Here is a 23,026-nt window from a genome sequence, read left to right as displayed (position 1 = left end):
TGGTAGACAGCTCCACTGTACATACATGCAAAGAAATTCAGAACAAGAGATGCTTGGAAACCCATCTCACCTCAGAGGTAAGGAGATAGAGCATAGCATAGCATCAGAGGGATAAGCAAGCAGCCCACAGTACGCCTTCCACTGTTCCTGTGATCAGGACGAGTAAGAGTCCAATTCATAGCGGGCCTGTTGTTTCAACAAAGTCAGCCATCTATTATAGAGGGGAGCCTCTGCAGAGGCCCACTGTTGTAAGATGAGTTTTATCACCAACAAGATGGCATGTAGAGCAAATTTCAATGATGGCTGATCCATGCCATGTTGAGTCCACTCCTGGACATCTAGCAATAAAGCCGGGGCATTCCAGGGAATATCACAAACAAGGATATGTTGTAGACAAGCTCACACCGGGGTCCAAATTGCAGTTTTGGGCAGTCGAAAAAGGAGTGCAGATAGGTGCCTCGCTGAAACCTGCATCTGAGACAGAGACTGGTATCCCAGAGGCCCATAATGTGCCCCCTAGAACGAGTGAGGTATGCCCTGTGCAGTATTTTAAATTGGGTCTCTTGAAGGGATACCGCTTTTATGTGAAAGTATAGGGATTGAAAAAACTGATGGAGGTCATGTGACGTAACCTCCATCCCCAATTCGCGGGACCATTCCCGTGCCAGAGGTGTCACACAACCCTCACCTGGACACAATCTACCAGTTGCATACCACGTAGAGATTCTATTAGAGGGAGCAGTAGTGGACACAGAGAGTTCATCCAATTTACCCAGGGTCCAACGATCCCCGTGGGCCCTGAGCACAGACAGATAATAATGATGGATTTGAGTATAGGTGTAAAAGATGGCACCATGCAGCTCCCAAGCATCTCTCAGCTGTTGAAGGGACGGAAAAAGACCCCCCCCTACGGCCAGGATAGCATCCAAAGTAAAATCCCTCTTCGCTCGGCCCCTCAAACCAGCAAGGCCATGCAAACCAGGAACGAAAGCAGGGTTACGTAACAGAGATAGGAGAGGGGAAACCGTGGGCACCCAACCCTGCCGGAGATGCCACCACCGCCAAGCTTGATGAAAAGGTTGTAAAAAAGAAAAAGAGGGGGAAAGTGCACCAGGCCCCCAAAGCCCCGGCTGCCACTATGAAGAAAGTAAGAAAAGGAATACGGCAAACAACACTTGGCAAGGAGATCAGGGGGGGAGTAACACCTCATAGATACCAACTGTTCATGGATCCAGTGGAGTAGTGCCGCAACATTATAGATGCGGATGTCCGGGAGACCAAAGCCTTCTTGTTCCCTGCTCTGAGTTAATTTCAAAAAACTAATGCGAGCGGCCCGGTCCCCCCAAAGGAAGGTGCAAATGACCGACCGATAGAGCTGTTCATCAGCGCGGGTGAGCCATACTGGAATGGTCTGTAAAGGATATAGTAATTTGGGGAACAAGACCATTTTAACCAGAGTGACTCTGCCCATCAAGGAAAGAGGTAAGGTTCGCCATTTGTAACAAAGAGTTTTAATTCTACCCAGAGTAGCGGTTATGTTTGCAGTATATAATTTAGTAGGGTCGACATATAGCATAATTCCCAAATATTTAAGCTTGCCGGGGGCTAAGCTGATGCCTAGTCGGGCGCACCAGGGAGCTGAGAGGGGGGAACCCAAAATCAAAGCCTCCGTCTTATTGAAGTTAATACGGAGCCCAGAAAAGGTGCCATAATGCTTAATAAGGGACATAAGGGCCGGGACATCCTATCAAGTTTCAAGTTTATTAGGATTTTATATACCGCCTATCAAGGTTATCTAAGCGGTTTTTACAATCAGGTACTCAAGCATTTCCCCTATCTGTCCCGGTGGGCTCACAATCTATCTAACGTATCTATCCGCATGCCAGATATACAGCAACATATCGTCGGCAAACATACTGATACGATATTCATGGGTGCCCACCTGCAGTCCTTCCAACGCAGGATCCCCTCGTATATGGATCGCCAAGGGTTCCAGAGACAAAAGAAAGAGAAGAGGGGAGAGAGGACAGCCCTGTTGCGTACCCCGGCCCAATGGAAAGGGCTCCGAAACTCCACCATTTATCAGCAGTTGCGACTGGGGATTAGAATACACCCAAGCGAGAAAATCCCCCTGGAATCCAAAGCGTCCCATGACCCCAAAAAGGTGAGCCCAGGACACCATGTCAAAGGCTTTTTCGACATCCAGGCTCGTAATCAAAGCCCGATCGTGCGGGGCGTGTGATGATTGCAACACTGCCAAGACTTTCAATAGATTCATGGAGGCTTGCCTGCCCGGCACAAATCCCACTTGATCTTCATGTATTAGCACAAGGAGAAAGGCGTTGAGCCTGGCAGCCAGTATGCTCGCCAGGATCTTAATATCCTGGTTTAAAAGAGAGATGGGCCGATAGGTCCCCAAAGCATCCAAGAGACGACCAGGTTTTGGCAAAATGATAATATGCGTCCGATTATGTGTATCCCCTGGCGGAGTCTCTGTTCGAAGTCCCATAAAGTAGGCTTGTAAAGACGTAAGCGCCTCCAGGGCCAGGAGTTTATAAAATTCGGGGCCCAAACCGTCAGGACCCGGAGTCTTGGCCAATTTAAGATGTTTGATAGCAGACTGTATCTCCTTCCCCGTAATAGGGCCATTAAGAATGTCCCGTTGTGCAGCAGTCAACTGTGGCAAAAGCCAGATCGCGGAAAAAGGTCCCGTGCTTCGGGGACATCAGGCTGCGCCGAATAAAGATCAGTGTAAAATTTAACAAATTGACGCCTGCGGATCAGTATGGAGCCCACCATGTCTGTCCTTAATAGAAGTAATGATGTGCCGGGCCTTCGGGGGCCTTACCAAATTAGCGAGAAGGCGTCCCGATTTATCGCCCCACCAATGCAGTTTATATTTAATAATAATAATAATAACAACAGTTTATATACCGCAATACCGTTAAGTTCTATGCGGTTTACAGAAGATTAGTGGAGTACAAGTTGAGTTGACGTACAAGTTGAGTTAACTTAAGGGATGTGGGAACAATGGGGCGAAAGGGCAAGAGAGGGGAAGGAGGGAAGTGGGTCAGCTGTCTAGGTATTTCAGGAATAGGTGAGTTTTGAGGCGTTTCCTGAATACCTCATAAGTGGTGGGCAATAGGAGTTGTTCTAGGTCTTTACCCCATAGAGCAGCCTGATGTGAGAGAAGATGCTCATGGTGTTTTTTTAGTTTGCATCCTCTAACCGGGGGAGAAACGAAGTGCGAGTGGGAGCTTCTCTTGTGTTTGTTGGCTGAGAAGGAGAATAGGTCAGTGATGTATTTAGGGGTTAGACCGTAGAAAACTTTAAAACAGAGGCAGGCGAACTTAAACTTTACACGAGCTTCCATCGGCAGCCAGTGTAGCTGTTTGAAGTATGGCGTCACGTGATCGAACTTCTTTAGACCGAAGATTAGTCTGACCGCAGTGTTTTGCATTAGTTGTAATCGTCGCATATTCTTTTGGGGGATTGCTAAGTAGGCGATGTTACAGTAGTCGAGTTGACTTAATACGAGGGATTGTACCAAGATTCTGAAGGCAGAGTTATCAAAGTATGCTTTAATGGATTTAAGTTTCCAGAGGGTGAAAAACCTCTTTTTGATTAGGGAGTCCACCTGATTTTTCATGGTGAGGCATTAGTCCAGAGTTACACCCAGTATTTTAATGGTGGGCTGTATGGGGTAGTTATGTTTGTTGATGTCTAGTAGGGTTTTGGTGTCAAGAGGGCGCGGTGAAGCGACAAAGAATTTTGTCTTCTCAGTATTGATAGTTATAACAATAGATATTACGGTTAGCTCGCTGAGTTAACAAATCATTAATTTGAGTCTGTATGAGGTGCAGTTTGCGCCTGGTGAAATCGTCCAGATTGGCAACATAAGTGCGATGCAACGTTTGTAATTCAGCGGAAAGAGACAGAAGCGTCCAATCACAAATTTTACGCTGCGTTGCCGAATAAGCAAGTATATGACCTCGCAAGACCGCTTTAGCGGCCTCCCAAAATATGACCGGTTCTACATCATCAACCGAGTTAGTTTGAACATAAGACTCACATTTCTGATGAAGGTATATGCGGAAGCGAGGATCTCGATAGAGGTGCGGAGACATTCTCCAGATACGGGCTGGTTGAGTGGAACTATAATGAAGAGACAAGCTGATGAGAGCATGATCAGAGACCAAGGGCTCCAGAATTCGTGCCGTCGCCCGTTTAGGAAAGAGCGCCTCCGAGATAAGAAGATAGTCAATGCGGGAGTAAACTGTGTGGGGATGCGAGTAAAAAGAGAAATCAGCTGCAGTAGGGTGCAGAAGGCGCCATGCATTCAGGAGGCTGAGTTCTTTCATAAGAAAATTAACCCCTTTGGCAAAATGGCCCCGCGATGTGGATTTGGCTGGCTTGCAATCCCTGGAGGGATCGGCTACCACGTTGAAGTCCCCTCCCACAATCAGAGAGTTAGTACCCAACGGTGCCAAAAGTCCCACCAGAGAGGAAAAAAAAACTATGGGAGTATGTATTAGGGGCATAAATGTTACAGAGTACAAGTGGTTGTCCCCAAAGTTCCCCAATCAAAACAATGTACCGTCCCTGAGGGTCCACAAGTTGCTGGTGGATATGAAAGAGAATATTTTTGTGAACAAGAATGGCCACCCCACATTTTTGAGCAGTGAAAGAAGCATGCTCCACCTGTCCCATCCAATCCCTCCTGAGCTTAGCATCTTCACTGGGAGTCAAGTGGGTCTCTTGTAAAAATGCTATGTCAGTGCGTTCCCTCTTAAGATATGCCAAGATTTTTGTTCGTTGAGTGGATTCCATCTACATTTAAAGATATTACATTCAATTATGCCATGTCATTACAGCAAAAACAGAAAAGATAGCTGGCAATAAGTCATAGCATGGAGTAGAGGGGACCGTCCCAGCCAAAGCCCCCTCCAGCTCACAAATAGAAACTGCCTACACCAAAAAGAAAGAGAAAAAGATAAACCTTCATCCAAAGGCATACACAACCATACACACAACTCATCCGCAACCCATGCACACAGCCAAGCATTCCCCCTTGCCCCCCCTCCATCCCACCCAATTCCTCCCAAAATCCAGCACAGTAAAACCATGCTGAAAAAGCAACAAACAGCTCCGGGCCATGCCCGAGAAAAGTACAACAACACAAGGAACTCCAGTAACAAAAACTTTGAACAGAGGCATGGTACAGAAGGCAAAGCGGTTTTAAAGAGTAATCAAAGTCCTAGAACTCAGCCATGTCACTGCAGCGCCGAGGTGTCAGCGCCCCAGGAACAGGTGGCTGGGCCGCCGTGTATCAAGACCATAGCAAAGAGTTCAAAAAATTCCAGGACCCGATCGAAGATGGTCGGGAACAGGCAGCCTAAGGCTGCAGAGATAACATGGCCTCCCACGAAGGGAAAAGAGAGGGGGGCTAACCAACTGGGGTCCATGAAGAAATAAACAAGGTCTCCTGGGCAGCCCATAAGAACTCAGAGCTCAGCAAATAAGGAAAGTAGCAGAGAAATGGGCTACCCCGCTCCAACGGGCTCCTCTCTGAAAAACAAAGAGCGGAGCCATCTCAGCCACAGGGCCCAGGGAATCCCCCAGTAAGCAGGAAGCCGAAGGGTGATCAGAGTCCAAGAAAGAAAGTCCAGCACGGTTCAACAATCCCGCTCAAACACAGAAGGAAACATCACTAGCAGGGTTCAGCAGACTCAAACAGCGGCTGGCTCTTCACGCTGTGGCACCGGCAGATCTTGAATGAAGCGCTCCAATTCTCAGGGCGTATCGAAATAGAGAGTCCTGTTGTTATGGGAGACACGAGCCCTGGCAGGATAGAGCAGGGAAACCCTGATGTTGCACTGGAACAAGGTATGGCAATGAGGCGCCATTGCTTTGCGGCGGGAGGAAACTTGTGGCGAGAAATCCTGGAAAACCAGGATTTTGTGTCCCTCATAGGTAAATTCCAGCCCTCGTCTATATCTAGCAAGAACGTGCTCCTTGATAGCAAAATTCAGAAAGCGGGCAAGAACCAGTCGGGGCCATTGTTCGTTGTCTCTCCGAGGGCCCACCCAATATGCCCTTTCAATGAGAATTCGCTCCCCTGCAGCGCTAGAGTCCAGAACCCCAGGCAGCCAGTTCTCCAAGCAGGAGCGCAGGTCAACATCTCGTACAGTACTAGGTAGCCCGATAAACCACAAGTTATTCCTGCGGCTCCTGTTTTCATAGTCATCAAGGCGGTCCAGCAGGGTAGTCTTGGCAGTTTCCAGAACCCTAATCCTCTCCTCGAAATCAGCCGCACGGTCCTCCTGCTGAGCCACCCGATCCTCAACCCTCTGGAGACGGCCTGCATGTGTTTCCAAAGTCTCCCGAAAGTCCTCCATAAAGGTTTGGATTTTCGCCAGTTTGTCCTCCATAACAAGGGTGAGGGATTTAGTTAGTTCTTGGATTGCGGCTTCCTGGATAGTAAACATAGGGACCTCGTGGCCTTCCGCCATTTTGGTATCAGCGTGCCTCAGTTTCCCGCGAGTGTCCCGCTGCGCTTTGGCAGTCATAGCGGTCGGGAATACACCCAGGAAAAGTTCAACAGGCGCCAGCCAGCTCCCGAAAGGCACCGGAGTAACACGGAAGCAGGTCGTGCAAAAAAGCAGGGAGTAAAAAGCAGATTTAGGTCGACATGGCATGGAGCTGTACGGAGGCACGTCCGTTCAAGAGCACGGCATCACGTGACCCCCCATGTGATCTTAAGGTGGCCAAACAGGTTGAAAAGGTGAAGGCAAAAGCTAGAAGGATGTTAGGGTGCATAGTAGTGTTGCCTGATTCACGATTCGAATCGGTTCACCAATTCACTTCGGGTGAATCGATTTGAATTGATTCAAAACAAAAATAAATCGGCTTCCTGATTTGGCTGACCCTCCCCCCTCACCCCCTAAAGCAGGAGCGGCAGCACTGCTCTTTCTGGCCGGCCACTGCTGCATCTGCTTTAGAGGGCAAGGGGGGAGGGTCAGTCGGGAAGTGCTGCTGTCCGGTTCCTCCCTTGCATCCGGCCTCCCCGCACCATTTACCTTTGAGGAGCAGCCTGCAGACAAGATCGCGGTGCTAGAGATCTTTGCACTGCTTCGGAGCTGTTCCCTCTACCGCGATCCTGCCTCTGATGTCAGAGGAGGGGCGGGACCGTGGCAGAGGAAACAGCTCCAAAGCAGTGCAAAGATTGCTAGCACCGCAATCTTGTCTGCAGGCTGCTCCTCAAAGGTAAATGGTGTGGGGAGGCCAGGGGGTAAGCCGGAACCAGTGGGAGACCAGGGGGAACACGCAAGCCTTCCGGGGGAGGGGGGAGGTGAGCAGTCCTTCGGGGTGGGGGGAAGACAGGCAGGCAGGCCTTCAAGGGGGGGACAAGCCTTCAAGGGGGGAGAGGCAGGCCTTCAGGGGTGGGATGCAGGCCTTTAAGGGGAGACAGGCCTTCAGGGATGGTGGCACAGGCCTTCAGGGATGGTGACACAGGCAGGCCTTTAGGGTTGGGGTGCAGGCCTTCGGGGGGGACAGACCTTCAGGGGAAGAGGGCCCTGGTGTAGAAGTATACGGAGGGAGGGAGGGAAGGGGGGTTCAAAGAGACGTGCATATGCCAGACTTTGGAGGGGAAGAAATAATAGGTCTGAAAATAAAGGAGAGGGAGAGAGATGATGGACAATGGGATTTAGGGAGAGAAGTTGGACACAAGGGATGGTGTGGAGGGAGGGATAGAAATACTGGATAGGAGGGTAGTTGGGAAAAGAAAGGGAGAGATAGTAGACCATGGGGTGTTGGGGAAGGAGCGAGAGATGCTGGATGAAAGGGTCGTTAAGAAAAGGTGGATTTATGAAGGGAGATGAAAAAAGGAAAGATGCCAGACCTCCTGAGGAGGGAAGGGAAGGGAAACGGAAGGGGAGGAAAGAGATGGCAAATGGATAGTTAGCGCGGAGAAAGAAGAAAGGAGACCCTGGCAAGCAAGTTATCAGAAGACAACCAGAGCCTGGGACCAACAAGATTTGAATAATGACCAGACAACAAAAGGTAGAAAAACTAATTCTATTTTCTGTTTTGTGATTACAATACGTCAGATTTGAAACATGTATCCTGTCAGAGCTGGTGATAGACCGCAAACGTGAGTTAAGATTTAACAGAGAGAGGAAAAGTCTTTTTTGTTTGTTTATTTTGTTTACACCACAGCACCAGTGTGGTTAGGAGAAGGCAAGGGGGGTGAAGAGGCTATAAAATAAACCCACCAGGATGTTTGAAAACAAAACCAAACAAACACCCAATTGGGCAGGAAAATTGAATCGAATCAAAAAACCAATTCAATAGGCTGAATCGAATCGAAATTTTTTTTCCTGAATCAGGTAGCATTAGTGCATAGGGAGAGATATGGCCAGTAGGAAAAAGGAGATATTGATGCCACTGTATAAGACTTTGGTGAGACCTCATTTAGAATATTGTGTACAATTCTGGAGGCCGCACCTTCAAAAAGATATAAAAAGGATGGAGTCTGTCCAGAGGAAGGCTACTAAAATGATGTGTGGTCTTTGTCATAAGGCGTATAGGGACAAAAATAAGCTTTGTGGAGACAAGATTTGACAAGATTGCTTTGTTTTGGGTTTTTTGCATACTATGGTGGGACTACCCTACTGTATCTGATATTTTCTCTCTCTCATGTGAATAGATGTACACAAAATATTTTTTTTTGTCTGTGGGTTTTTTTTGTAAGTACAGTTACTTAGCTCAGAAAACCTCTCTTTTGTATTGGGAACCTGAGAGCAGATCCTCTGGCTCTAAGTTCCCTCTCTGATTCTTGATAGAAAACCTTGTTTTGTACCAACTTCCTACTTTGAGCAAATCAATAAGAGTTGAATGCCTGCCTCTATTTAATGTGCTTCATTTGTAAGTTTGTTTTATTTATTTTATTTTATTCTGTGTATTTGTCATTTGGTATATGAAGTTCTTCACTATACCATCATAGTAGTTCATTGTAATTATGGTAGTTTGGGTTCTTGACACATGTCACACCACCAAACATTAGATGAGACTGGAAATGAATTTGGAGATGATGAATATCACACACATCATCCAGCACCTACACGCTTAACTAAATATGGGAGGAGAGGCAGCAGAGGTGGCAGCACAGAGGAGGTAGCCTAGTGGTTAGAGCTGCTGTCTCATTACCATGAGGTTGCGAGTTCAATCCCAACCTGCTCTTTTGATTCTGGACTATACATTTAACACTTCCTTGCCTCAGGTACCAGGACAGATTTATTTATTTCTACAGTTTTTAAACCGCTTCAACCAACGCAGTTTCCATATAAAACATTCATTAGACATACCATATAAAACATTCATTAGACATACCTGTACATTACATCAATTCTGTCATATGTTCATAATCCAATAGAATAAATTCCACTAAAAATCTCTTCACACACAACATTTAAATGCAACACTCTAAATAAGAGTGTGAAAATTCAAATCATTAAAATACTCATCAGTATATCCTGATACTAGATCAATATTTAGAAAGGCATCCACAAAAAGTTGTGTTTTCAGCATCTTTTTAAACTGCATTATCTCTCTCCAAGAGATCCCACATGCCTATCCCAGGCCCTTTTGAATTCAGACACAGTACAAATCCTCAGGATCCCAGGGAGAGAATTCCAGAGCTTTACCCCAGTTATAGAGAGCATTGATGCTCTAAAGCTTACATATTGAACAATGTTTTTCGTCAAGTAAATTAATCTCATGTCTTCTTCAGACCTCAATTTCCTATTAGGCTGATAGACCTTCCAAAGAATTTGAAAACTTCCGTATAAGGTCTGATGTACCACAGACAACGCTTTATAACAAATCCTTAATGTGCACTCTCCTAGATATTCCTTCAATCAACTTTGCTGTTGAATTCATTAGTTGTTGTAATGCCTTACATTTGACTTTAGATAATCCCAAGTAAAGCATATTACAGTAATCCAAACATGTTAATATCAATGCCTGTGCCACTGACTGAAAGTCATATAGCAGAAGCATTGGTTTCATAGAAACATGATGGATGATAAAGGCCAAATGGCCTATCCAGTCTGCCCATCCGCAGTAAACCATTATCTCTTTCTCTCTCTAAGAGATCCCACTGCCTATCCCAGGCTTTCTTGAATTCAGACACAGTCTCTGTCTCTACCACTTCTTCTGGGAGACTGTTCCATTCATCTACCACCCTTTCTGTAAAAAAATATTTCCTTAGATTACTCCCGAGCTTATCATCTCTTAACTTCATCTTATGCCTCTCATTTCAGAGCTTCCTTTCATATGAAAGAGACTCAACTCATGCGCATTTACATCACGTAGGTACTTTAAAATCTCTATCGTATCTCCCCTCTTCTGCCTTTCCTCCAAAGTATACAGATTGAGATCTTTAAGTCTGTCCCCATACGCCTTATGATGAAGACCATGCACCATTTTAGCAGCCTTCCTCTGCACCGACTCCATCGGCTTCTTGGTCAGCCACATGCAGTGTGTAAGAGTCACTGTGTGCTGTCCGGCAAAGGAGTGCGGCTGGCGCTGAAGACAAGAAGGAGCATCCAAGCTGAAAGGAGGACGCTCGAGGTAACTGGGATCCTTGGCTGACCAGAAAGGCTTCTCTCCGACTTCAGCTCTGACATCAGAGGGAAGCCCTCGCTTCAGCAGAAGGAGCCCTATATATAAATTGAATCCCTGGTGGCGAGCGCATTGGGTGTGTGGATGGGGGACTGTTCCACCCACAATAGGGAGGGAATGTGGCTGCTGGACTTGGAGGGGGCTTCTACACGAGCTATCGCAAGGGGAGCTACTCATTCGGAGGGAAAGAAAGGGAGGCAACTTGGTAGATCTCTACTGTGGGAACAAGGCAATTCACTGCTCCACAGGCTGGTAAATGGCCTTGTTCCAGTACCCGTAGCAACTAGTTAATTATTTCACCTGTTTCGGCAGGTTACCCGCAGCTAGCCACGGGTAACAGTCACCGTGTCATTCTCTATTTTGTAGCCTCTTCACCCACCCCACCTCCTTTGTCCTCTCCTACTCATGCTGGCGCTGTGGTGTAAACAAAAAAGACTTTTCCTGTCTGTTAGGTCCTAGCTCATGTTCGCTGTCTAACACAAACTCTGGCAGGATACACATTTCAAAACTTACATAATGTAATCACAAAACAGAAAATAAAATTATTTTTTCTACCTTTTTGTTGTCTGGTCATTATTCAAATCATGTTGGTCCCAGGCTCTGGTTTCTGTTTGTCTGTTGTTAACTCACTTGCCAGGGTCTCCTACCCATTTGACGTTTTCTTCTTTCTCTGTGCTCACCATCCATCTCCTCCCCTTCTGTTTCCCTTCCCTTCCCTGGAGGTCTAGCATGGTCAAGCATCTTTTCTTTTTTTTTGCCTCCATTCCCGCAGGCCTTTCTTTAATGACCCTTCCCCCCCCCCCCTGCTATCCTGCTATCCTCCAGTGATACACCCACCCACCCACCCATGTTCCTTTCCTCCATGAGATCCGATAAGGAAGTAAACTTGCGCTCTTCAGGTCACCAGCAGCGTGAGTGAAGCTTTCTCTCAGCTACTGCTTCGTGCCTAAGCAGGACCAGGAGCAGTAGCAGAGGGAAAGCTTGCAGCTGCAGAAGGTAACGTGTTTACTTCGCTCACACTGCCGGCAGCCTGAAGAATGAAAGAGTGGCTTCAGCGATGGAGCCCAACATCCCCAGATCTACCATCTCTCCTTTTTTCAACTACCCTTTCATCCAACATCTCTCCCTCCTTCCCCGCCACCTCAGGGTCCACCATCTCTCCCTTTCTCATTACTAATTACCCTCCTATCCAGAATTATTATCCCCCCCTTCTTCCACACCACCCCTTGGGTCCAACTTCACTCTTTCTTTTCCCTCCCTCAGTCCCATTGTCCACCATCTCTCTCCTCTGTTTATAGACCCATTATTTCTTCTCCTTCACCTCCACCCTCAGTGTAGCATATGCCAATCTCTCTTGGACCTCCTCCCTCCCTCCATATACTTCTAATAGCTACAACAGGGGGCCCCCCGAAGGCCGGCATGTTTGCCCCTTCTCTCCACCGTCATCCAGCTTCCCCCTGGCCTCCCAGTCTCACTGTAAAAACTAATTATAGCCTGCAGAGGATTACCGGTGCTGTAGCGATTCTTGAAGGCTGTGTTGGCCTCCACCACACGGTACCTCTGCTGCGGTCCATCCCAGACATCACGTCAGAAGAGGGACAGGACCGCAGAAGAAGGAACATTCAGCAGAGGCCAACGGCAGCCTGCTAGAATCGTTACAGTGCAATGAGGAACATGAAGGTGTAATGGAATTTTATATGTAGCACTCTTGAGTTTTTATGCATGTTCCTCTTAGATCTAAGTTCTTAGCCCCTAACAATACTATCCTGACAAGCAATAAATCTGGCTGGGTATTAGAAAAATAAGATATTTTATTTCTAAAACTGGTGGCAGCTGAAGTGGTCAAATAGTATAATTGAGATATGAGACATGCACTGAACAAGCTAGGATGCTTTGGGAATATGCAATGCCTTATTGCACTATTACATAGACACTCCAGAGCAAATGCAGGATTGCCCTACAGGCTTTAAATTATGCCTCCTAGAATTCCCCTAAGGTATAACAGATCTGTATACAACCTGTCAGAGAGGTCTCTCAGGCGAGAGGAGGCTGGCCAGTTTCAAAAGGAGCCAGCAGGGGTCGGAACAACTGGAGATTGCTTCTGCCTGAAAGAGACCACTAGACCAGCCAGGGAATTTAAAGGTGGTTGTGAGAGAGGGAGGCTTGCCCAGTGGCTCTGGAGGATGTGCACTGGCATTTTCAGCCAAAACTGAAGCCCAACCAAATATAGATTCCGGGCCTGTTTCATGTGGCTTCTTGATTACTTCCAACTTCACAAGTCCGATGCCCCAGCCCTGATAAGATACAGCTAGAGTGCCATCTTTTGAGACTTGTTTTTGCTCAAATGAGAGATATCATCTCCTTAGAATATTTATTTATACTTCCAAGAAGTCAACTCTTCTTTTCAGATCAAGGATGGATATATATTTTGAAAAAAGGGTTGATAACAGCAACACGTATCTTGAAAGGACTTTCAATGGTATTATCCAGATAATGGTGCTGAAAATTACCACCAGTTCCCTCAGTGCTGTCTGGAATTGAGTTGGAATCAAGAGTTGCCCTGTTAGAGGCAAGAACACGCAAAATGAAAGCAAAAAAAAAACCACCACAACATACTGTATAAAGCAATAAACTAAAAGGAGGTACAGTCCAAATAGAAGACATCTGATTTGTTAACACAAGCACCCAACGTGTCTACGTTTCACCCTCAGGCTGCTTCAGGGGTAAAAATCGCAGGGGAACATTGACAAACAACCCCTGCTAATTATTTCCAATCCACAATGCAAATCAATATGTCTTTCAACTGACAAAACTTTCTGTTCTTACTCAAATTTCTAGGGGTGTGAATCTAGGAGGGATACAAGCAGACCGAGGACTTGGGTAGTTTTACTTAGGCATGTGGGTTATACAATGCTAGCATTTATGCACCTACAGTTAAGCCAACTTGATGCTCATTCCTAAGTACTTGTGCATAAATGCAGACTTAAACTATTATTCTAACTACAGTAGTTGAACCATTGTCTCAGCACCCTGTGGTTGCTTCTTGTGACTCTGGGCAAGTCACTTAACCCTCCGTTGGCGCAGGTACTCTAGGTAGTTTGTGAACCTGCCGGGACAGATAGGGAAAAATGTGTATATACCATCCTTCACAAGACCATCAAGGTGGTTTTTATATTCAGGTACTTTTTAAGAACCTTAATAATAAACATAGTTGTTCACATAACTGCTATTATAGAATTTGAGCTTAGTACACATCATCCCAGTGCCTAAATTTCAGCAACCCATTGAGGATTTATCCCTTTATACCCAAATATTCAACTCCAGTATCTGGGTATACTGCGGCACTGAATATTTGGGCACAAAATAAATACTGTAAAATAAGCTTGGCAACCAGCATTTTAAAAAAATACTAAAGGCTGATTCTCAGGGGATTGAAAAATTACTTTTTCGACTTTTTGTTACTGCTGTTTTACTCATCTTGCCTTTTTGTATTTTGGGGGGGTTACTTTTTCTGAATGTATCAGTTATCTTTTTACTGTATCATTACTACAAACAGCTAGCTTTGTGTGTGTGTGTGGGGGGGGTCATTTTAACTGTATTTTCAGTTGGTGTTTTGTTTTCAAAGAAGAAGGAAACAACAGTAACTTTATCTTTCTTATTTCAGGTCACGAACCTGGACTGGTGCAGCTAGTGAACTATTACCGAGGTGCTGACAAGCTGTGCCGCAAGGCTTCCTTAGTTAAGTAAGAGGCTTGTATCTTACCTTAAATCCACATCCCCTTCCCAGACTTGGCTGTAGGAATAGGCAACACAGGCCGATAAATCCATCTTCTTCTGCTCTCTGGGGTCTCTGAGTGTGTGGGCACCAAAATATTAAATCTGGCCCTTCCCCTTCTATCATATAGCTGAGATTTTCTCTTTCACCCGTGCTTTATATCATTTTATTTTGTGAATTAAATGATGGAATTTACAAGGATTTATGTATGCTGCATACAGCAGGACAGCCAAGTGCTCACTTCATTATTAAAACAGTCCTCAATGAACAACAGTATAGCTAGAGGAGTTGGTTGCATGCCGGTCTGTTAATGAGCTTCTGTGTGCAGTACTGAGCAGCTGGTGTGTGTCTAGAAAGAATCTATTGTGCGCCTGTCCCTGAGCTTGTCCAGTAAGACATGACGTGATCAGCCTCCTCAGGTACTAGAAAGCAGTTTCCCTCAAGCACTCTCTTCTTTGAGCATGGGAAAATCATTCAGGCTGGCACAGGAACTTTTGAAAGCTTTGCTGAGGCTACTGAATTCCTGGACAAAATGTGCTGTGTCATGCTTAACTTCTGCAAAGGTGCAGCAGATAGACAACCCACATTTATTTATTTGCTGTATTGCCTAATTTAGGAGCATGTTTAAACAGCATACAATACGTTTAAAATAATTTCAAAGATAGAAAATGTTACCATCACAAAGGTGCAGCTGATAAAAACCCAATTTTTCTTTGTGAAGACCGGTATAAGCTTCACTGATGGGTAATAGCTCATCATAACCAGCATGTGAAGACTGAGACCAAAGCTCTTGGTTATAGTACTTAATAGCTGACTCTCTCACTATCCATCAGTCTTCTCTCAGTCTCCAAGCAGGTGGATTGGTGAGCTGTACCCATCTCCCCTGTTTAGGGCTCCTTGTCCCCATTCTGGTGACAGACTGAGTTTGGAAGGATCCTGTTTGGGGGTCCATCAGACCTTGGGGGAGTCGCACCCTGCGGGTCTTATGCTGGGTCCCTCCCCCCTTCCTCCACCTCCCCAAAAGTTTGTAGCTTTGAGTGTATGTGAAGTCTGTTCTGTGGGAAAAAAAATCCTGAGGCAGTGCCAGTCTGAAGAGTTTCTTCAGTTCTGAGTAATTGTATTTTTTGTTAACAGGCAGTCTTTTATTTCAGCTAGATCGCGTATTGCGCAATGACCACTTTCTGTGCTCCAGATGTGATCAGATGCCAGCGTCCAGGCTTCCCCTTCGCGAGTGCTCCGCAAACCGACAGCTGACAGAGGGGCTTCCCTTGCCACCCACACAGGAATTTCCCCAGCTGCCGACATACAGGGTAAAAAGGATTCCCTTACCACCAAAGCTGCTGGGGATTCTCTTTTCGCTGCTGCTGGCTGCCTGCTTTAGTGGCTGGGACAGTTCAGGCTACAGGCCTCGGAGGAGTTGTTTTTGGTGGGAAGCACCTCCATTTTGTCTGCAGCCTCAAGTGACCTTCCCCCTGTGTTGGAAAGACAGGGGCAGGTTTCTGGTGGGTCCTCTACAGTGAGTCCCATTGGGCCGCCAGGGGGTTTGCCCCTGATTTTCTTTTTTGCCTTATGCAAGGCTTATTTGCAATCGGCCGGGGATTCTGCTTCCGCCCTGGGGGTTCTCCTCCACATCTACTCCAGTTTGGCCTCTCTCAGCACTAGTCATGGGCAGTGTTCCCGCTAAGCTGCGCTGGGGTGCGTAGGCGCACAAAATATTACCTCGCAGCGCACAAGTTTCTCGTCACAGCGCACACAGTGTAGAGCACAGTTCTTCAACCGCCGGTCCGCAAACAAAATCTTGCCGGTCCGCGAAGGATTCGGTCCCCGCCGCAACGAAAGGCCGGCGTCAGCTGACTTGCAACTTCCTGTTGCAGTCGCTGTGCCGGGACTCCTGCCTTCGCCGGGACTCCTGCCTTCCACCGCGTTTGCCTCCTGCCTTGTCTCCGCACCTCCAGACCAGCAGCGGCAGCTGTGTATGCTTTTAACTTCGGCACAGAGCTGCCCCTAATCAATAGTTTAGCGCGGTTTCATAAGGCAGCCTCGGGGCCTTTGCTAGGCCGGCCCACATCGCATCATCGAAGCGGGCCGGCTATCAAAGGCCCCGAGGCTGCCTCATGAAACCGCGCTAAACTATTGATTAGGGGCAGCTCTGTGCCGAAGTTAAAAGCATACAGAGCTGCCGCTGCTGGTCTGAACTCTTGGGCCGCTGAAGGAGGGCAAAAAGCAGCTGTCCTGGAGGTTTCCCTTCCTCTCGCCTTTACAGGTTCCTTTTTTCCACCTTTTTTTTTTTTCCTTCAAACGGCAACGGGCCCCAGCATCGACATCAATCAAGTAAGTTCCACTGTCAATCAAGCGGTTCTGCTCGGCCAAAGCTTCCCCTGTGACATGAGCCACCCTCAGGGGAAAGAAAGTGACCCACAAAGGTGAGGGGAAGGGGGGCAGATGATGGAAGTTGGGGGGGGGAGAGAGAGAGAGAGAGAGAGAGAGAAGGGGCAGATGATGGAATGGAGGAGATGAGAGAGAGAGAGAAGGGGACAGATGATGGAAGTGAGAAGAAGGGAGAGAGAGCAGAAGGCAGATGGATGTCAGTTGATTTTTGGCAAAAGAACATTATAATGCAAAAAAATAACATTTTCGCTATATTTTCTAATGCTTGGAGTACATGTTATAACAATCTCTGAAAAATTAAAACAGTTTGCCTCAAATTAGATTTCCCCTCCCTCCCAGTCCCCCCTGATAATCTTGGTAGTGTTAGTGACAGCTGTTTTAAAATAAATTTGAGTTTTTCTGGTAAAAAAAAAAAATAAAGAATTTTGTACTTTCAAGAATTAATGCGTTGTTTTGTGTTCTTAAAAATATTATTTAACGTTATTTAATTTAGCGTGTAGGCCTAAAATTCCTTTGAATACCTCGTCCTCATGTATCAGCAACTTTGACAACATATTTATTTGGCTCATAACTTGCTGGCGCCCGATATTTTTAGCTCACAGTGAAAAAATTTTGCTCACAACACCCGCCCGCTTAGAGGGAACACTGGTCATGGGTGGCTTATTTGTTTCTGAGGAGCAGTTTTCAGTGGATGAAGACCTAGACCTTCTTGGAGACCTCCAGGATCCTTTCAGGGGGACAGATGCTGGTAGCAAGGCCTTTGCAGTTCTGTCTATCAGAGAGGATGCGTCCATAGTGTGCATTTTTCAGCAGGATGAGCTCCCGGAGCTGATTCTGCAGGTCTCCTCAATGTTGCACTTTGAGGAGGAGACAGAGGAGACCCTCCATTTGGTGGACCCTTTGCTTTGGGGGATCCGCTCTGCATCCCACTCCTATGCATCAGGATATTTGGGATTTTGTCCTGGAACAGTGGATGCCGGAGGCGCCTTTTCATTTTGCATGCTCCATGGCTCGTCTGTATCCCATTGTGGAGGGGGATAGGGATACCTTAAAGTTGTCAGTGGTGGATGCGGTGGTCTCAGCTATTGCCAAGCGGCATATGATACCTGTAGAGGGCAGCTCTGCCTTAGGGACTCTGAGGAACATAAGTTGGAGGCCTTTCTTAATCAGAATTTTGATGTCTCTGCCTTAGGGGTCTTGTGGCTAGGGCTGTGTTTCGGTAGACCAAGCAGGTCCTTGACCGTGAGTCTGATGATTGCTCCTTCATGGATTAGGAGGTGGCAAAAATTGAGATGGCCGCCTCTTATCTCTTGGATGCCTTGTATGACTTGTTGCAGACTTCGGCAAAGTCTATGTTGCTCGGGGAGGCCGCATGTCTTACCTTGTAGCTTCAAGCTTGGGTGGCTGATGCGGCATCTAAGACTAAAGTGACAAAATTTCCCTTTCGGGGATCCTTTTTGTTTGGAGAGGATTTGGACAAGTTGGTTCAGACCTTGACGGACTCTAAAGTACCCCGCCTGCCTGAAGACAGTGCCTTTCTGACTGCAGGGTGGCATTGCTAGGGGGCATTTGCATGAGTTCCGCAGATATCTGGTTGAGGGGCTGCTTCCATCCCGGCCTCTGGGGTATCCCGGGGTCACTTCTTTCAGCGCATGCAGTCCGTTCAGGGGCCCGTCGGGGGGGGGACGTGATTCCTCTGCCTGCCCAGTACCTGAATATTGTCTGTCTTTTGCCATAACTATACCAAGTTAATGCATTAATATTGTTACATGTTGCCACATTCAGTACAGGCAACCTGGTCTCTCTCTCTCTCTCTCTTTCTCTCTCAATCTATACATTCAGTACAGGCAACATGGTTTCTCTCTCGTTTTCTATCTCTTATTTGGATCATACTGGAGTACAGCTGCTGAATGATATCTGGACTCTTTTCAAGCCGGTTTATCCCTCCCTGTATGCACAGACATCATTTCATCTCAAGGGTGAACACCACTAGTTTCCAGTGACTGACAGATCTTGTGCAAACATCATTTCATCCCAAGTGTGCATCTCACTAGTTTAAAGAGACTTCCGGTTCCTGCTGGACTAATTCAGCTTCCTGCTCCCTGTCCGCAAAGATCTCCTACTCCTCTACTTCTTCACACACGTTGTACTACCTTGGAGCTGGACATTTTTGTTTTCACCTATTCTTTCCACAAAACGTTTCCTGTTCGTTGGATCCCCGGATTCATGACAGCCACCTTCCTAAGAACGCTTTGCTGTACAGTTCAACTTATTTACTGAACAATACCTGGTGTGTAGTCATTCACCTCTGTCCTCCATCACCATTAATGGGACAACCTACTCCACACCTCTGGTAATTAATGATTCTATGGACATTCCAGACTTTATTTCATATGCTGTGCATCCACTACTTCTTGGTATGGGGAATGAGACATTCCACAAGCTGCTGAACTTTACTGAACTCCATACTTACATTGAACTACTTAAGAAAACCTCAAAAGAAGTGAATCATACTATCACTTTTGAAAATGGACAGATTGCACAAACTGTAGAAAATTTGCTACGAGACGCTCATGTCTCAGTTTGGGAACTTTTCTTTGGGTATTCACCCACTGCAAACCATGTATTTAATGTTTTAATTCACCCTATCATTATCTTAATTATTGTACAAATTTTGTTATGTATTGTTATGATTTTCCTTTGCTGTAAAATGAAACACATGTACATTTCTTTACAACGCATATCATACAAAGTTCCTTCTAGCTTTTAAGGCAGTTATACATGTAGTTCCAGTATCTTCTCTGACACTTGCTAATTTGGCTAATTTAGTTCTAATTTGGTTTTAATTTGGCATGGCCTATATTGCCTTGCATACCAGGGTCAGACATAATATTATCTCATATCGCATACTCTGTCATGACATCTTCGTACCTTTATGCCTAAACCTCCTGAGAAAGCTTCCTGCATCCCTTATGCACCGTTCATTCGCTTAACGACGGGTAAGATATAGCATACTGACTGTACAACCTAAGACAGAGGTTTGAACTCATAATGGGAACTGTTTATCTTCATAGCTTGGAGATTCTGCAGGACAGATAAGCGAGGCATCTGCGAAATGCAGACTGGCTGTTTATAGAAGGGTATCGCTAGCTTGCCTTCATTTCAAAGAATAAAAATAATTAAAAAAAGTATGGGAGATGTCAGCATAGCTATTGCTAGCAATCAGCATTTTCAGTTGGCAGAACTAATGTTAGCAAAGGCCTATGGGAAATTATCTGACTCTGGAATGTTGATGCAGAATTCTGTGCTCCTGCACAGAATTCACATACATTAAACATCCAGCCAGACTAGATTGTTTATCAAGAAGATAGGCTGCTTGAATGAGACAAAGAAGCCAGAGACTAATCCCATCTACCATGCCTGCAAGTATCACACCTTCCTTATCAATTAAATTAACCATTGTTTCAAACAGTTTACAAATTCTGAACAGAAAGATACTGGGACATACAATAGTTTCTATATTCAGAATAAGATTCCAAGCTATAAAAGCCTCCTCTCTGCAACACACATGAAGCTCTCTCTTTCTCTGTCTATCTCTCTGTCTATCCTTCTCTTTATCTATGGAACCCAAAACTTAGACCATCACCCCATCCCCCTTTCTCTTTCTCTTTCTCTCTCTCTCTCTCTCTCTCTCTCTCTCTCTCTCTCTCTGGCTCTCCTTAGAACTTCAGACTCTCTGTCTCTTTGCCTCTGAACTGCTTTGCTCTCTACTTAATTGTAATGCTTAATTGTAATGCCTATGAATACTATTCTGTAAGCCTATTTCTATAATATATTCTTTATGCAATCACCTCTGGCTGTGTTTCTTATTTGATTCTACTCCTGGTGAAACTTCTGTGAGGGAACTGAACCTGGGACCTGGCGTGTGTAAGGGCATCTCTAACATAACCCCTACCACCACACCTTGAGGGGGACCTGACCTATCAAACCTTACACCCTCCATTGGTGGCCAGAGAAAGAGTGCAGTTCAAAGCTTTATCATTGGTTTCTAAGTGTTTGCATGGACTTACTGTCACCCTGTGCTCCTGGCCATCGGTTGATATTCTCACAGCAGGGACTCAAGCAGTGCCTGCTTATGAACTCTTCAGTGCTAAGCTCCAACTTGCTGGAATTTGTTGGGTGGTGATTTTAAAATCTGGTTTTACTTACTTGTCTGTAATTTTGATTGTTACATAATAATTTTAGTCAAAATGACCCTAAGTAGATTACAATCAACAGAATCTCAATTACCGTATATGTTTAGCTGTTGTTGAAAAGATATCTGAAGTGCATGTGTACACAACTTTGGTATGTGGAACCTTTGCTACTGGTCTGTGTTATGAGCAGTTACTGAGATGAATTTTCAAAAGGCTTAATCAGCTGACTGGGATTAGGCAGTTAAACTTCTGCTGCTGACAGGCTAATTGTGCAACTCTGGAAGTTTATAACTTGGGAGGGCATTTTAAAACACTCCTATAGGTCTGCGTAGTGTTTACTTTGAAATCTACCTCGGCAACACTACCCACATACATTTACATCTGCTAAAATGTTGGAGAGCTTTTCTGGAGAAATTTTACAAACCTACTTCTAAAAAATAAAAGTGTGTCCATAAATGGGAACCTCGCCCCCATCTCTATTTCAGGAGTATTTCAAAAGGATATGGGTAGAAAGTTTATGCACACAAGGATTATGATGTGCATTTTAAAAAATTTAAATATCAGGAGGGCAGCTATTTAAAAATAGATTTTTGTATGTAAAACTCTGTTTTACCCTGCCTGCTGATTCCAGTTCTAGGCAGGCAACCCCAGCCACATAGAACTGGCTAGATTTAGAACATAAACATTTTCCTACAGTTAACTGTCTATCTTAACTCATTCCACAGCTGTTTGAAAATGGACCCCTGAGGTGTAATCCCTTGTTCTTTCTTCAGGGTTTTTTTATTTTGTTTTGTAAAACCTTTGCTTTCTATCCACAGCATGTTGGTATTCTGGTTTCACTGACATAAAGCTTAATCAGTGAAATTACCCAAGACCTGTATTACTCTTCTGCAATAATGTAGCTTATTGATCATACTTGTTCAGATTGTTTACTTGAAACCCCATTGGGTTTTTCTTTTCAAATGAGAGTTATTATACCTAAAATCTGAATATATTTTTGAACAAATACAGTATACTGGAATTTTTCAGTGCAGAAAGCTCTCTAATTGCAGGCACCATGACAAACTACTATCCTCCTACCCCCAGGGAGGACACTATTTACTAAGCAGAGTTTCTCATCAGGTTGCAGGATCTAAGATTGGAAGAACAGTAAACTGACTCCTTTTTTTTCTTCTTCACTTAGGTTAATCAAAACAAATCATGAATTGTTCGAATCATGTACATGGTTTCCTGAATCTCACGTGATCTACCCAACCAACCTCAAGACTCCTGTGGCTCCAGCCCAGAATGGAATTGCTCATCTGATCAACAGCTCCAAGACAGATGAGAGGGAAGTGTACTTGGCTTCATACAACAAACGGCAGGAGAATGGGGAAGACAACGTGTGGATAGCTAAGTCCTCAGCAGGTGCCAAAGGTCAGTCTTTGTTACTCCACTCTAAACACTGAGTAAATAAGGATATGCTGGATTTACAACAGGGCTGATTGTTATAAAATCAAAAAGGTGCCTACTTTTTAAGCATATTTTATAAAAGCAACATGTAGGCCTCTATGTGCCTCTTTATAAAATATATTCCCAGAATCAGTCCAATAGCATGCCTACACACAAATTTACACCTGCTCTAATGGGTCAAATAGTTGATATTAAATTAAATGACTTTCCTGACACAGCAGAAGCGAAACATAGTACTGAGTCAGAAGGCTGTTCTCTGTGTTGTTGAAAAGCTGTTCTACTATTTAAGTTGAAAATCAGCAAATTTGAATTTAACACATTCAGGATACCTAAGATAGTTGTAATTATAAATTGATGGAAAATGCTAAAAATAGAACTAGGAAGAATCAAAGTAGTGGTCTGAAGTAGCTACTATCTGATGGTCCACAAAATTTGTTGGGGTTTTTTTTTCTAATTGAGAGTTGTTTGTTTGTATGGGTGTTTAGTTGTCTCTCACAAGAGTTTATGATATTTCACATTTAAGGTTGTT

The 23,026-nt window shown here is 45.2% G+C and overlaps 1 protein-coding gene across 2 annotated transcripts in view; it reads left to right on the top strand.

Moving 5' to 3' along the window:
• The window catches only part of TTL (tubulin tyrosine ligase), a 126,150-nt gene that overhangs the window by 16,301 nt on the left and 86,823 nt on the right, over positions 1-23,026 (top strand). For both annotated transcript variants that reach the window (XM_033936557.1, XM_033936556.1), the window contains exons 2-3: positions 14,351-14,429; positions 22,229-22,461. In XM_033936557.1, the coding sequence (XP_033792448.1) occupies positions 14,351-14,429; positions 22,229-22,461 (312 nt within the window). The remainder of the gene's footprint in view (positions 1-14,350; positions 14,430-22,228; positions 22,462-23,026) is intronic.

This window comes from Geotrypetes seraphini, chromosome 3 (genome assembly GCF_902459505.1).
Source record: "Geotrypetes seraphini chromosome 3, aGeoSer1.1, whole genome shotgun sequence".
NCBI lineage: Eukaryota > Metazoa > Chordata > Amphibia > Gymnophiona > Dermophiidae > Geotrypetes > Geotrypetes seraphini.
The sequence above is the reverse complement of the archived record's forward strand: the minus strand, read 5'-3'. Positions and strand labels throughout refer to the sequence as shown.